This window comes from Gekko japonicus, unplaced genomic scaffold, assembly GCF_001447785.1.
Source record: "Gekko japonicus isolate JY-2015 unplaced genomic scaffold, Gekko_japonicus_V1.1 scaffold1144, whole genome shotgun sequence".
Lineage (NCBI taxonomy): Eukaryota > Metazoa > Chordata > Lepidosauria > Squamata > Gekkonidae > Gekko > Gekko japonicus.
The window spans coordinates 131,021-147,515 of record NW_015163635.1 but is presented as its reverse complement, the minus strand read 5'-3'; the positions used below and the strand labels follow the sequence as shown (position 1 = coordinate 147,515).

At 39.6% G+C, this 16,495-nt stretch overlaps 1 protein-coding gene across 1 annotated transcript in view; it reads left to right on the top strand.

The window, feature by feature from the left end:
- Positions 1-16,495, top strand: part of ERAP1 (endoplasmic reticulum aminopeptidase 1) — a 45,553-nt gene that overhangs the window by 14,268 nt on the left and 14,790 nt on the right. Inside the window, exons 8-14 of the mRNA XM_015407550.1 lie at positions 3,061-3,192; positions 4,410-4,541; positions 4,686-4,766; positions 11,157-11,314; positions 11,828-11,907; positions 12,194-12,377; positions 13,906-14,062. Coding sequence (XP_015263036.1) covers positions 3,061-3,192; positions 4,410-4,541; positions 4,686-4,766; positions 11,157-11,314; positions 11,828-11,907; positions 12,194-12,377; positions 13,906-14,062 — 924 coding nt within the window. The remainder of the gene's footprint in view (positions 1-3,060; positions 3,193-4,409; positions 4,542-4,685; positions 4,767-11,156; positions 11,315-11,827; positions 11,908-12,193; positions 12,378-13,905; positions 14,063-16,495) is intronic.

Below are 16,495 nucleotides of genomic sequence, written 5' to 3'. Positions count from 1 at the left end.
CTGCTCGCCGCCTAAACAGGGTCGGGGTGGGATGTTCAGACGGGCCTTCAGGGGGTAGTGGTCCGACCATGGTACTGCCATAGCAGTAATCCGGTCCACTATCATCCCCGCAGCGAAGATCAAATCGAGCGTGTGCCCGGCCTGGTGCGTAGGGACCGATACACACTGGGAGAGCCCCAGTGCCTCCATGGACGACACTAGGTCCGTAACCCGGCCGGAGGTCGCGTCGTCGGCATGGACGTTGAAGTCCCCCAAGACCAGAAGCCTCGGGTGCTCCAACGCCCAGCCAGACACGGCCTCCAGCAGGGACGGCAGGCTACTGGCCGGTGCGTTAGGCGGTCGGTACACTAGCCAGATAGCCAAGTTCTCCTCAGTCTCCAGCACCAGGCCGGCACATTCCATGCCCACAATCTCCGGTGCGGGGAGGGCCCTGAAGGAGTAAGCCTCCCGAACGAACAACGCCACTCCTCCCCCCCGCCCCTTAGTCCGTGATTGGTGTATGACCGAGAACCCAGGCGGGGCAAGTTGGGAGAGAGCAACTGTCTCCCCGTCCCGCACCCAGGTCTCAGTCACACACGCCAGGTCCACTTGTTGTTCCGTGACGAAGTCCCGAAGGACTATTGTCTTGTTGTTAACGGACCTGGCGTTACAAAGCACCAAAGACGGAAAGGGGTTCTTCCGAGCCCCACTGCTGACCTCCCTGGGGATGGGTCGTAGGCTGGAAGGGCACCGAGCCATCTTTTTTCTTGGGGCTCTTCCCTTGATATTCTGCCTAGACCCACCGCTATACTTTCCCCTCCCCAAGAGCACCGGGATCTGCTGCGCCAGCATTGCTGTCTCTGCCGGTCACCGTAGCCACAAGCCTCCACACCCAGCAGCTCCGCCCGCTAGATGGATCTCAACAGCGTACCAGATCGCGTCCAATCCAGCAGCTCCTCCTCCTAACATTCTCCTTGCTCTAACACTATCTGAGCCCTCTAGTACAAAAATTAGCCTAGTGGCTCTCTAATGTACAAGTATCTACACTACTCTACACTACCCTACCAAGTCTAAATTACACCGTAACTCGGTGTACTCTACTAGGGACCGTTACTATGATAATATCCTTCTCCATTCATAGAATGGTACTAACCTATATTGTCGCCCAACAACTTCACTCACAGAATGATTAATTAATTAATTAACTTAGCAGCAATATAGTTCATCACAATTCATTATTAACATTACAATACTAATCAATACAACGATTCATCCTACAAAATTCATCTCTAAAACCCGGCAGTAACAATCATCACATTCCTTCAATTTCTGACATTAGAATCATACAACATACATACAGCCACCTCCTAAGCCCATGTGGAAGGGCGGGATATAAGTCTAATAAATAAATACCCTACAACAAATTTTGCTAGTCTTTAAGGTGCTACTGGACTCTTTTCTACTGTTGGAGAAGCAAGTTGCAAAAAATGCTTTCTACCAACTCCACCTAGCCTGTAAGATGGTCTCCTACCTTGATACAGCTGACTTGTTCACCTGGATCCATACCCCAATAACATTGAGACTAGACTACTGTAATGCACTGTACATTGGTCTCCCCTCAAAATCTACTCAGAAACTCCATCTTGTTCAGAATGCTGCAGGTCGGCTATTAGAGGGAGCTAGATGGAACATACACATTACTCCCATTCTGCAGACACTCCACTGGTTGCTCATTTGTTACCTGGCTCAGATTAAGATATTGGCTATCATGTACAAAGCCCTTCATGTCCTTGGCCCCTCTGATTTGCAGGACTGCCTCTATGTTCCACAGTGACAACTTTGCTCATGTCAGCAGGGGCTTCTGTGGGTGCCAACCTGAAAATGGGTAAAGTCAACTCCCTGTACATGTGTTTCCTCTGTTGTGGCTCCCACTTTATAGAATGGCCTACCTGAGGAGGTCAGGAAAGCTCCTACTCTCCTGGCTTTCGACAAAAGTATGCAAAACTGAATTATTCAAGAGAGCTTTTCTGTACAGGTAATAGGGTTGCAGTGTACTAAATAGTTCACAAACTTACTTGGATAAATGATTAGAGACTGTGGTATATATGCTGTGTATAGCTTATTGTAAATACAATCCTATTATGTACCACTTAATGTGCCATGTGAATACTTATGCTTTGCTTCAGTTTATTCATTTATTAGTTCGATTTATACCCTGCCCTCCCCACCAAGACAGGCTCAGGGTGGCTTTCTGGTGGTTCCAGACTTCTAAAATCCTAATGCATTGGTTACTGAATGTCCCATTTTCCTGATTGTACTGATTTGCTATGTGTAATCCACCTTGAGTCCTGTGAGAAAGGCAGATTATAAATAACTTAAATAAAAAATAAACTCACAAAACAGCCCAGTTTGTAGTCACATATGTGAGAAGGAACTCACCAACAAAAGCATTGTGGGGCCTGATTTCTGTTCCAAAGTGTGGCATAGGGGGGACGGGTTTCAGCAGGGACCCTGTTTGCCCTGCTTTTTGAGTCCATGTGTTCCCTCACCATGCGATCTGGGACACATGGGCCTGATAGCAAGGCCAGACAGGAACCTCTCCCATCACTGCTGTTTCTGCTTGCAAAAGCAGTGCAGGAGGGGAGGCTGAAGCTCCTGCCTTCTGCACCATGCAGCTGTGCAGAATCAGCCCCCCATGGTGCTTTTGCAGGTCTGTCTCTGTCACATGAGTTGACTGCAAGTTGGGTTGGGCTTGCATATCCCATCTTGTGTAGTTAGGCTCTAACATGCAGCCTGAGGAAGGCATTCAGATCAGGGCCACTGTCATCTTTCTGATCCAGTGTATCAGTTCTTGTATATTTTCCTCCAAATCTTACACAGCTATTGGGGTAGGGGAAGAAATTTTGCACTGGAAGCATTAAAAACCTCTTCCCCAAAGCTGAAGCCCCATCCTAATCTACTCCACCTCCATGGTTGTGAGATTTCAGACTTTTACATTCAGTTGAGCCCTTGGTATGTAATTTAAAAGTGAATTTCAAAATTTATGAACAACATGTTTCTGGCTTGTTTTTCTTCTATTAGGAAGATTATTTTTTAGACAAGTATTTTGATGCCATGGAGGTGGATGCATTGAATTCCTCACACCCTATAACTACTGCTGTTGAAGATCCAGCTCAGATTCTAGAAATGTTTGATGAGGTTTCCTATGATAAGGTAAAATAAGAAACTTTTATTGACTGAAATATATCTGCATTTTATCTATTCCAATTGGAAGGAGAATTTCCTGTTAGTGTTTCGGTTCAATCTGACAACAGATTAGCAGATAGCAGAAGTATTTTCTGATGGTGATTTATATCTGTAAATAATGATGACATGTCCAATTTACCACATGTAGAATACAATACAAATTTATCACAATATTTTAAATTCCATAATTATATGAAACTCTGTTTAGGGAACTAAATTTAAAAATTGAATATCAGCAGGTGTCAGATTGTGCCACTGAAATTTCACTGACATTTCCCCAAATTATTCTTGCATGCATGAAATATGTCACTACCAAAATCTAAATTTGGTAAAATTTCAAATTCTAGGTGAGGAAGTTTGCAAATTAGAATTTTAGCTTGAATCATATGTAGCAGTGCATGGAACTGCACTATATAAATGGCAATTTAGTTGCTTTCCACCTCCCAGTGGAATCTTCTAGCCTCCTAGAATTGTACCCCTGTAGGACCCCAGACGTCAAAGTGGGGGGCTGCAGTGAGAGGTGGGAACAGGCAAATATTGCTGCCCTCCTCCTCTGTGAGAGGGAAAGGGGGTTAAGATACAATCTTTTGTTTCAGTGTGGTTTTACCTTTCATACATTATGATGCTCATGATGAATTTTCTTAGATTGTCTAATTTTTCATGAACGTTGGTACTCCCTGGTACCATTGTCATTACAGGAATAAGCTTGGGGAATCCCTCATTCTCTCCTCATTTCTCCCTTCTCGCCTGAATTTTTAATGAAAGATTTTTAAATTCATGGTGAACCCTAGTTTGTAATTAAGATTAATCCTCATGCTGTTGTTTGCATTCTTCTCTCCAAAATCAGAATTACATCAGAGCTTGGAATCTTGGCCTAATGTAAAAAGGCAAACCATATTTTGTGGTTTGGATATAATGACCAACTATGATTTGCTGTAACTCTGAAAGTCACATATTGAGGCATATGAGGAAAATAGGAGGAAGAGAAATCACATTTTTTCACTTTATTGATTTGCATGGATGAAGACATCTGAAATGAAAACCACCACCAATAGATAAGAAAGCACATAAGGATTAGGAGTGCCCTAATCAGGAGATATAGACATTAGATTATTAGACTTATTATTAAGTCAGTCACTTAATAAGCAAATGTAGGTTGCATTCCTTCATTCCTCTCTTTTCAGGGATCTTGCATTCTTAATATGCTAAGGGACTATCTCGGCTCAAAGGTGTTTGAAGCTGGCATTGTAAAATATTTGCAACGATTTAGCTATCAAAATACACAAAGTGAAGATCTGTGGAACAGCCTGTCAGAAGTAAGTATTTATTATTATTATTAATATTTTCACAAACAGTATCATAATTTTTAAAATGTTGCTGACTGAGTCATTGGTTTAAGCAGCATTGACATCTCATAAAAGAGTAGATGACACAGAATTTTTGTTTTTTGTTTTTTAAAGATTTGTCCTGCAAGTAGCACCGATGAAAGTCAAGCAGAAGATGGGGCATGTGCCAGAAGCCAGGAGACAATCTCAGCTTCAGTGAGCTTGTGTTTTATTATATATTTCTATTCAGAAGTCTGAAAATACTCTCTCTCCCAGGGGTGTGAATTCGTTTTCACTAGGTAAAGTTCCGAAGAACTGGCTTATGATCCATTATGATCCATTTCCTCAGCAGCAAATTCTGACATTACTGTAAGGTCATGCAGACAAAAGGATGTCAAAGACAACAAAGACAGGTCCCATATGAGAAATCCTCTATTTTTTTTTTATTTTTTTTCAAATGTTTTTATTGTATCCCAATATTGTTATTACATTACAGTTTAGTTCCAACTTTTTGATACTTTTACCCCTCTGTTTTTTCCCTCCCCCCTAAGGTGGCCACCATCATGTTATTCAAATTACATTTTCAACCATGAGCACATTCTTTCCAACTTTTCAAATATACCTCTGTTGGCTTCCCCTTTATAAACCCATTTAAAGTATACCGACCATTTCTTTTTTATCTCCTTCATTTTTACAGTCCATGTCTTATCTTGCTTTAAACATTCCAATATGTCCGATTGTATATATTCATATAAATATTCGTTCCATTTTTCTAAAGTCCATTTTGAGTTCTCCTTCCAACCATATGCAATTACTGCATGCGCTGCTAATAACATTACTTTGAAAATATCCTGATTTTGTTTCTCAGTTCTATGGTTTCCCAATACACCCATAAATAATAAATCTACACCTATAACCAGGTTCACTTTACATAGCACTGCTATTTTCCCCTGTATCTTTTCCCAAAAATCTATCACTTTTGGGCATTCCCACCATAAGTGAGAATACCACCCTTCTTTTGCATTACAGTGCCAGCAATTGGGTTTCATTCCTTTTATCATATATGCCAGTTGTGCAGGAGTTCTGTACCACTTCCATATTATCTTTCTTTCAAGTTCTCTATACTTTTCTAGCTTAATTTTCTTCAAGTTCACCATTAACTTATTGACATCCTCAGTAGTAATTTGTTTTTCCTTATTCCATTTGTTTTTTAAGCTTCTGCACATAAATTCCTTATCTTTCACCAATTCTAAATAAATCTTCCCTGCCAATCCTTTTTTTATTTCTTTCACATATAGTATTTGTTCCATATTATTATCTTCCCTTTTAATAGCTTCTTTATACTTATCTTGTTTAATTAAAGAATATAATCCCATCGAATTTAACCAATATCTATTTCCTAGTTTTTGATTCAACTCCTGAGGCGTTAGTGGATTCCCTTGGCTATTATACATATCCTTCACTCTTAATATTCCTTCCTTCTGCAGGTCGTCCCAGAATTTCGGATTCATCTCCTTCTCCCATATATACCTAAGTGGAGTCCATTTTGAAGTTTGTGGCATCAATACCTTTTCCCACCTCTTCCAAACAAGTAAAGCTGTTTTCCTTGGTCCTTCTGCTTGTCTTATTTCTTTTCGTAGATCTCTAGAATACATTCCATAACTTCCTGCTCCCTTATTTATCTCAGATTCCAATCTTACCCACTTGTCCTCTTTCCTCCATTCTAACTCCATCACTATTTTTAGCTGAAATGCATCATAATAAGCTTGTATACATGGTAACCCCCATCCTAAATCATCTTGGGGCATATATACTAATTTTTTTATCATTCTTGATTTTTTCCGTCCAAACACCCAGTTTTTAATATGTTCATCCCATTTCCTCATAACTGCTTGGTCTAATTCTATTGGGAGTACCTGAAGTAAATATAGCATCTTTGGAAGTATAAACATCTTTACTGCTCTAATTTTCCCTAAAATACTCAAATTCTTGTTTTTCCACTCCTTCAGTTTCTTTATTATCTTTGACCAAGCCTTATTATAATTAATTTTTTGCAGCCTCTCTATATTTCTATCGAGATATACTCCTAGATATTTAATCTTCCGAACTCCTGATTTCATCCCTGTTAGCTCTAGTATCGCTCTTTTAGTTTCTCTATCTACATTACTAAACATTATTTCAGATTTCTTAATATTTATTCCAAGCCCAGAACTTAACTTAAAATCGTCTAAAATAACTAACAATTCTCTTATTGCCTGTAATGGGTTACTTATTGTCAGCAGGATATCATCCGCAAAGAGATTCAGTTTAAGTTCTTCCTTGCCTATTTGGAATCCCTGAATTCTACCACTATTTCGTATCCTATCTGCTAGGGGTTCCATTGCTAATGCAAATAGCCTAGGGGACAATGGGCACCCTTGCTTTACTCCTCTCTCAATTAAGATTTCTCTAGTATGTCCATCATTTATTCTAATGACTGCTTTGCCTCCCCTATAAATTTCCCTTATAGTATTCAAATACGGTCCCCTAAAGCCAAATTTTTCCAATACCTGCATTAGATAATCATGATTTAAAGTGTCGAACGCCTTATATACATCTAATTTTAATAAAACTAATGTTTTCTTATTTTTACAGGACAAGGCATTTAGTATATTTCTCAATGGGTGGGCTATGAATCTATTTTTGACAAAGCCATATTGATCTTCCTTGACTAATTTTGATAGCAGTTTTCCCAATCTATTATCCAACACTTTTGTAAAAATTTTATAATCTTGATTCATCAGACTAATTGGTCTATATGAATTTATATCTAATGGATCCCTCTGGGGTTTTAATATTGGTAGAATTTCAGCTTTCTTCCATGTGTCTGGCATTTTGCCTTCTTTTAGAATATAATTAAATAATCTTTGCATTTCTGGAATCAGAATCTCCGCCATTTCTTTATAATATTCTGCCGTGAACCCATCCAACCCGGGGGATTTCCTATTTTTTAACCCTTTTATTACTTCTGCTATTTCCTTCTTTGTAATTTCTTCATTCAGTCTTTCTCTCTGTTCTGATGTTAACTTCTTATCTAGTTGTTCCTCAAATTTTTGGTTTTCTCCAGATTTAAATAGTTGCTGATAAAATTTAGCAAATTCCTCTCTTATCTGGGTATTTTTAAAAAGCTGGTTCCCCCCATCCCCCTTGACACATCCTATTTTTTGTTTTTCTTTTCTTGATTTTAGATAATTAGCCATTCTTTTCATTGTATTCATATTAATTCTATGATATTCGTTTTTTACTAATATTTCTTTTTTCCACATAGACAAAGAATCTAAATTCTCTAAGTCTTTTTTAAGTTTTTTTAATAATTCCTGAGTCTGCCTATTATAGTTACTCTGAAGTTCCTTTTGTTTTAGCGTGATTTCATTTACTATCCTCCTTCTCTCCTTATTATTTTCTCTTTTAATTCTAATTTCCTTAGCAATATAAACTCCCCTTATCACTGCTTTGGCTGCATCCCAAACTACTTCTTCCCTGGCTGAGTTCCTATTCTCTCTAAAGTAACATTCTATGTTTTTCCTTACGTCCAACCGATCCTCTTCAATTAAAGGCAAATTTGCCTTATATCGCCAAATAAACTCTTTTCGCTCTTCGCTTAATTTAAATTGAACTACCAAAGGAGCATGGTCCGAAATCCATATAGGCTCAGTTATTGTTTTCACCACCTCTATCTCATTTGTTTCCTTTACTAAAACATAATCAATATATGAAAAGTTCTTAAATCTATTAGAGAAGTATGTAGGTTGTAACGTTTTCCCTCCATACATAAATGCATCTTTCAATTTCCATTTCTTAAGCTTCAGAGTTTTACTTTTCCTAAAATCATAATTAACATCTCCTGCCACTACCAATTCGCCTTCATAGAAGTTCTGCAGTTTCTGAAATATCTTATTCAAAAATCTTACCTGGCCTGTATTTGGTGCATATATTGAAGCTATTGTAAACTTCCTATTATTCATCTTAAATTTCAGAAAAGCATATCTTCCTTCTAAGTCTACTATTTGATCTAATACTTCTATCTTCCAACTAGCATGTATAAGGATCGCTACCCCTCTTGCTTTCTTAGTTCCTCTTGCTTCCACCTTTGTTTCCCACAGTGGCGAATTTAACAAAGGTTTTTTATCCTTTTTAGATTTGTGGGTTTCCTGCAAACACACTATATTTATTCCATGTTTTTTAATCAAATTTTTTAATCTGTACCTCTTTAAATCTGAAGCCAAACCATTTATATTTATAGATAACAATTTTAATGTCTCAACCATTTTCGTCTATACATTCATTATATCTTTGCTCATGTCTATCCTTTATTACTTCGATGGTCCCCCTCATCCCCTTTCCCCCTCCCCGAAGAGCCTCCCCTAAGGGGTATACAGTTGGCATACACCTCCTGACCTCTTCGCTACTTGGTTGAGGTCTACGTTCCCAATTCCCCCCTCCCTTATTCTTTCAATCATGTAAGTTTCAATATAAGCCACCATGCTTATTCTATATTGTTTCTGATCCAAATAATTCAAAATACATTAAACACAAACAAAATACCTCAAACACCAACTTATATCTCTATTCACATTATATGGTGCCAATTATAATCTAAGAGCAGCTAGCATCCTTTCTTGGACGTTTTGACTGGCTTTGCAAAGCCTGACTCGATTCTCCTTCTTCACTACTAGATGTAGTTATGTCGAAAGCTTCCCTTTGTTGGGCTTCTTCTTCCTCCATAGCTTCTGATTCCAACGACGTCATACTGATTCCCAGTCTCTCCAGCATTCTCCTTGCCTCTACTGGATTTTTTGCTCGGAAAAGTTTACCTTCTCTAAATACCAGTATTACTGCTGGGTATCCCCATGTAAATAGTATTCCATTTTCAAATAGTTTTTGAGTGTAAGGTTTTAACATTCCTCTTTGCTGCAGCGTCTCTGGAGAAAGGTCCTGTCTTATAATTACTTTATATTCATTAAATTGTAAGTCCTTCTGTGTTTTTAACCTTTTATAAACACTGTCTCTTGTTTTCTCTCTTGCAAATGCCATAATAATGTCCCTTGGCTTTGCTCCCAGACTAGGCTTGGGGCGGAGAGATCTGTGTACTCTTTCAATTTCTTCCGGACCTATTTTTATTCCATTTTCCTCAAACCATTCAAGTATCTTTGTTTCAAGGTCTTTCTGCATAATAGCTTCAGGAATACCAGATAAGCGAATGTTTCTCCTTCTTTGACGGTCGTTAATGAATGCTAATCTACTAGTCAGCTCCTTAATTTTGGCCTCATTAAGGTCAGCTTTTTTGGATGCAGTTTCTGCCACCCTTTTTATACTCTTAACTTCAAGTACCAACTGGCTCAAATCTGATTTAAGAGCTTTAATGTCCCCTCTCACATTTTGCTCTGAGGTGGCAATAAGCTGTGTTAATTCTTTCAATTCCTTCTTAGTGGCCATTTTTACGCTGCTTCTTTTGTTGCAGCCTCCACCCAGGGAGATTAAATAAGAAAATAAACACAGTTTGTATCACTCACTTCCGAAATCTCGTGCAGCTCAAACCTCTTGGTTCTCTGCCACTTTTCACAGATGTTTCAAGTTGTTTCCAAAGCTTTATCTCTCTTCTTTGGCAGCTTAATAACACCTTCTCCGGGAGGTAATTTGGAAGCGTCTTAACCAAACTGACGCATGCGTAGAACATATGAGAAATCCTCTAAGGAAATAAAGGCTAGTCCCGATACTAAATGTAGCAACTCTTGTGAAGAAAAATCTTTAGAAACCAGGAAGTAACATTACAACATAAAGAAAACTCTTGCACAATATAAGTTAACTTGCTTCTGAGGAAGTTAAGGTACGAAACCAAGCAGAAGCCAGCTGCTTTGTCAAGTTCTACATTCCTTTGACTGTTAACAGCACATGTTCTGAAATTCCACAACAAATCTTTTGGCTGTTGGCAGCAATTGGTATTCTGTTTGTAATTATTGTGTGTTAGTATATTAGTAAATTGTATAAGTTGTATAACATTAGGATATTGTATGGTTAGGTTGTATACCCAGTAAACATTTTGTATACTATAATAATCAAGTATAAAAGTTATTGTATTAGCATACATATTTAGTGTTTAGAGTGTATTATTGGACTGATTTTGGCCCCAGTTTTGTTGTCTTTGGAGTCTTGATACTGGGAGGTCTGTTTTTTGGGTTTGACAAAAGGATGTCCACCCAAGAACAGCAGCAGTGCAGGAGTCAATATGCGTGCTCCAGAATGCTCTACAGTATTGCAGAGGATCATAGGGTAGATGTCTTGGAGAGTGTGCTGCAGCGACTTCCCTCAACCACCTGTAGCTTAGTGTGGCAGAGGCTGTTTCCCTCAGTCGTTTCATAGTATGCAGGCCACATAAAGGAGGTGAGGGCTCCCAGGCTGACTGTGTATTTTTAACCAGTGGGATTAGGTCTTTCACATTTAGAGTAAATAAGATTTTAAAATGATTATCATAAAAAGATGACAGAAGTTAGCTCCCTGTGGTTACAGCTCCCGAAAGCAGAGTATATATATTCCAGCCTCTTTTTATTTTTTCCCTCTGATTTATAGCACTGGAGCAAGAGTGCACTCCATGATGTAAAGACAATGATGAACACTTGGACACTGCAAAAAGGATTCCCATTAGTAACTGTGACAGTGAGAGAGAAAAACATTCATCTCCAGCAAGAACATTACATGAAGGGCTCTCAGATTTCTCCACCAACAGGGTAACGGCAAAGGAGCAACTGAGGCTCATCTTTTATTAGACTCTAGAGAAACAATGGTTTATAACAATTAATGTTATTGTGTATTATTATTGCTTATTAACAAGTTCAGTATTTTTAAAAGTATTGTATTGGATATTAGTTTCAATAATACACAAAACATGAGACAAAGAAACATTCCCTCCCGTACCAACCATAGATCTGATTCATACATTACATTTTGTTTGAGTGAACACTCTAAAATGGTAACATATGAGGAAGACAAATGCATGGTCTGAAAATGAGCCAGGATGCTTCAACCAATCATGCAGCTGTCTTTTGAGACACAAGTTTGTTTCCGTATCAAAGATACCTTACTTCCCCAGTACATTCAAGAAAAAAGGATTTTCACCCCTGCATACCCCCCCCCCACTAATGCTGTTCATTTATCTCCTGTGGTACTGCTGTGTTTATGTTATGTATTGGAAGTAAGTATCTAATGTGTTGCTAAGGATCACAATTTTTCATTGATTGTAGGTACCTATGGCACATTCCACTAACGTACATTACCAGTAAATCTGACATTGTTCAAAGGTTTTTGCTGAGAACCAAAACAGGTATGTTTGACTTCATTCAAGTGAAAGGGCATACAATATTGTGTTCAAACTTAAGCTCTTCTATTATTGAAAGAAGGGGAGATACAAGATTCAGGGTTGAGTAAAAACTGTGGGTCCTCTCTCTTCAGTCACACAAATACAAGCTTTATCCACAAAGCAATTAAAGTCAGCGTTTATCTATATATTATTTATATCAGTTATTTTAATTGTTGCCTGATGAATGATGAACTTAGTTGGGTTGTGTTCTGCAGAGAAACATAAAATTGTAATTATATTTTGGTCACAGATAGCGTTGTCCTCCCAGAAGAAGTGGAATGGATAAAATTCAATGTGGGAATGAATGGTTATTATATTGTGCACTATGGAGATGATGGCTGGGATGCACTGATCCACCTTTTAAAAGCAAACCATAATGCAATTAGCAGCAGTGACAGAGCCAGCCTTATCAACAGTGTATTCCAGCTGGTGAGGTAAGGGAGTAGGATTGTGCATGTTACTTACATGACACTTTGATAAAGGAAGTTATTGATGTTCTGTAACAAACTGAGAGGTTTGTATCATATGCAGTAATAGAAATCCAGAGTCACTCATGTGTTCAGGTTATCCCCGAGAGAACAGAGAGAGACTAGTGACAATACTAATAGAGGAAGAGTACCCCAGAATCTGAGATCTCGGTACATTTCAGGATTAATTCCTTGTAATTCATGATTCCATGTAGAAATGATACCAGCTGCACTAGTCTTTGCCCTTTGACACTTGTACTCTGACCAATGTCTTAGGCCAGCCCTCTGCAGGTAATCGTACACTTTTTGCTAGCAGAGCACTTGAGCACACTTTCATTAGACAAAAGACTTCTTTCCCCAAGAAATGGGTCTTGTGATTATTACCACAGCGATTGCAAAAGATTTATTGGTTTACTACATATCCTAGTTTGCAAGCAAAAAGTATTTGTTCAAAGTGGTATCTGTTGATGTGATATGTTCCCTTGATTCACATTGGGTAGAAAATTTATCACCCCTTCAATTTTTTAATAACATTAACAAACTTCATAGCCAATCTTATTTATTATTTATTTCATTTATACCCTGCCTTTCTCCCCAACAAGGAGCCAAAGCAGCTTATATCATTCTCTCCTCCATTTTATCCTCACAACTGAGGTAGGTTAGGTTGAGAGAGTTTGACTGGCCCAAGGTCACCCAGCAAGCTTCCGTGGTGCAAGTAGGGATTTGAACCTGGTTCTTCCAGTTACTAGCCTCACACTCTGAACTAAACCACCACATTGGCTCTCCAGTACACATGGCTAAGAGCACATGGTACTACTAGACAAAATCAATAGGAGTGTTTTGTGTCCCTTCCAAATCAAATTTATTCTTTGTTCTTGCAGCAGTCAGTGGGGGTGGTTTGTCAAAATCTAACCAAAATCTAACTAGTGTTATCTGGAAGGGAAAGACTCAAACAGCCAAGGTAGAAGCCAGACAGTCCAAAACTGTTTCAGTGTCGAGAGATGAGAACTGGATACAGGGCCCAAAGCTGTGTTAATGAAACATGTGATAAACATGCTAATAAACTGAGGCCACAAATGAGAAACAAAAGTGAGCTCTAGGCTGATAAGAAATAAGGCAAAGAGGTAAAGGCTACTAGTATGAAACCTGATTCCCATCTTATTGTTGTTCAAGAGCTTCAGTCCTTCTCATGTCATTGACTCTGGCGAATCAGACAACAAAAAATTTTATTATCTAATGACCCTTCTCTAACACACAGTATACCAACTGCTACAGCTGTGCAACATCATAAACAATGTTGATTTTCCACTGTGTCCATGTGCTCATTTGCAAACACCTATGATTGCTAGGTGCAAAAAGTGAGGCAGGAATTTAGCTATTGAAAAGAAAAATATTGAGAAAGAAACCCCCCTAATTCTGTACACAGTAAAAATTTAGTCAACAACAACAAAAAAACTTGTTTAGGGTATAACAGAGTATTTTCTATTTTCTTCAGTGCTGAAAAGCTGTGCATTACCAAAGCTCTTGATTTAACTTTATACCTAAGACATGAATCTAAAGTTAAACCTGTATCTCAAGGATTGAGTGAACTGGTTCCTATATACAAGCTGCTGGAGAAAAGGGATATGAGTGACACAGCAGATCAATTAAAGGTAAAACACAGTAGGATTGAATAAATGATGGTATTGCAGGCTGTCTGCTCACATATTTAGGTTTTTGTCAGTCAACCAGTAAAATGCAGCTCACTAAGGGGCCACAGAGAACAAATGTATTGTTGACCTGAGTATGGTTTCAAATCTTAATGAGGTTGACCAGGAATGTGATGGACAAGTATGGGGAATTTGTAATCAAACATAATCGTATTATACTGAATACTAGCCTGCAACCCATGCTTCGCTATGGTATTTAAGTTCCGTAAATCCAGTTATAATACTGATGATGGAAAGTTTGAAATGTAATATTTGTTGTAGGAATTCTAATGGAGAAGATTGTAGTGTAAGAAATGAAGCGAGACATACATACTTGTTTTTTTTCTCTACTAAAGGACCTCTCTGTAGACCACATTGGTGGTTCTGCCCTCAGGTGCTAGGATCACCAGGCTGCTTGGTGAGCTTATTCTGGAGCAGGCAACATTTAAGAAGCAGTTATCTGTTAAGTCAACTCCTGAGGTTTTTCCTCAGAACTCGGGGGGGGGGGGGGGGGGAGCAGCAGCCTGCCAGGCATATGGAGAACAATTGAGGGAACACTTTTTGCCCCCTTTTAACCCCCTTAGGGGTCATGTTTCTCAGAAATCTCTTTGTGGAGGGGGGTTGACGTCATGGAAGGAATACACTCCCCTTATGTTGGGTTTCTTGGTGCAGGGATTTGGCCTGGGCATTGAATTGGTGGGGAGGGCATACCCCCCCCCCCTTTTTTAACAAATATGTTACATTTAAGAAGTGGGACATAACTATGTATTCAAAACACCATCTGAACAATCAGATATTAAGCAAGTTCATATGAACCAATTTTCTAGAACCCACATTGTGAGAAGTTAAATAACCTAATGAAATGAGTTTTGTACACATTTGGGGTATATTTCCATTGTGGGTGGGAGTGTGGCTAAGCTGAGCCAGCAGCACCGCTAAGGTGATCCTGCTGGGGTGGCGTCCCTGATGGATTAAAGTACCCTGCTCCTGCTCCTACACCTGACAGACACCCACCTGTCTGGTGTTGGGGGGGGGGTTATGTTTAAAGGCATCAGGGAGGCTGGGCCAGCAGCAGGGCTAAAGCAGTCCTGCTGAGCAAACTTCCCCAGCAGCTGTAAGCATCCCACCTCTTCTACACCTGACAGGCAGTTGCCTGTCCAGTGTGGGAGGGGGAGGAGTATTAGAAGCCACTGTGGAGGCGGGGCCGGCAGGATCACTAAGGCGTTACTGCTGGGGAGGGCTCCCTTGTGGTTTAAGCACCCTGCAACCGCTGCAGCTCCTGACAGACAACCGCCTGTTAGGTGTAGGAGGTGGGGGAGAGTGTGTTGGAAGCCATCAGAGAGGCTGGGCCAGCAGCTTTGCTTCACTTCACAGGCAGTTGGCCACTTCTGATTTCCTCAACTGTCATTAGCTCTCTGCAGTCCCCTGTAACTGTTTTGGGTTTTTTTTACCTCAGAACACTGAGCTCTGCAGCTGACCAATCAGAGAGTGGGGGGTGCAGGGAGGCAGCTGCCTGGCTGCTGCATAGGAATCAATGGGGGAGTACATTTTAACCCTTTTGACCCACTTAAGGGTCGAATTTCTAAAAATCCCTTCTTAGTGAGCACCTACACCATGGTAGGGGCACTCTCCCCGAATTTGGTGTCTCTAGGTCCAGTGGTTTGGCCTGGGTGTTGATTTTACGGTGAGGGGACTTTATTTTATATATATAGATTAAGAGTTTGCTGTTTCTGTTGCCAAGTATTGTGCAGCTGACCCAACCATTTCTATAACATACAACAATAACACAACAGAATACTCTATATACTTACATATCCTCCTACTTTCCCCCCTTTGTATATCTAGTAAGCTTCCAGCTGCAGCACAGAGGTTTGTACTTTTCAGAGGGAAAACAGTAGAGGAGGACAAACTCTAAAAGTTCCACTCCTTGTGGTGTTCTCTCTCTCCAAAACCATCCTTTGGGAAAAAAATGATCATGGAAATAAATGTAGCTTGTAATTCTGTCTTTGGAGAGGAGGAAGACTGTTCCTATACCCAGACCTCTTGTTACTACATCACAGATTTCTTCTCCTCATGGGAGAGGGGAACAGGAACACTGGAATGATGTAGCTTCTTGGATTCTGATAGTATGTATTTTTAAAATGTATAACTTGTGCACTTTTGCACAAAAACACAAGGCATTGTATTAAAAACACATAAAATACACTAAAAACCAACCAGTAAGAATATTTTCACTTCCCAATACATGAACACATGGACCTATCAAGATCATTTATTGTCTACTCTGACTGGCAGCAGTTCTCCAAGGTCTCAGGTAGAGGTCTTTCACATAACCCCACTACCTGGTTCTTTCAGCTGTAGATGCTGGAGGCTGAACGTGGGACCCTCTGAGGTAAA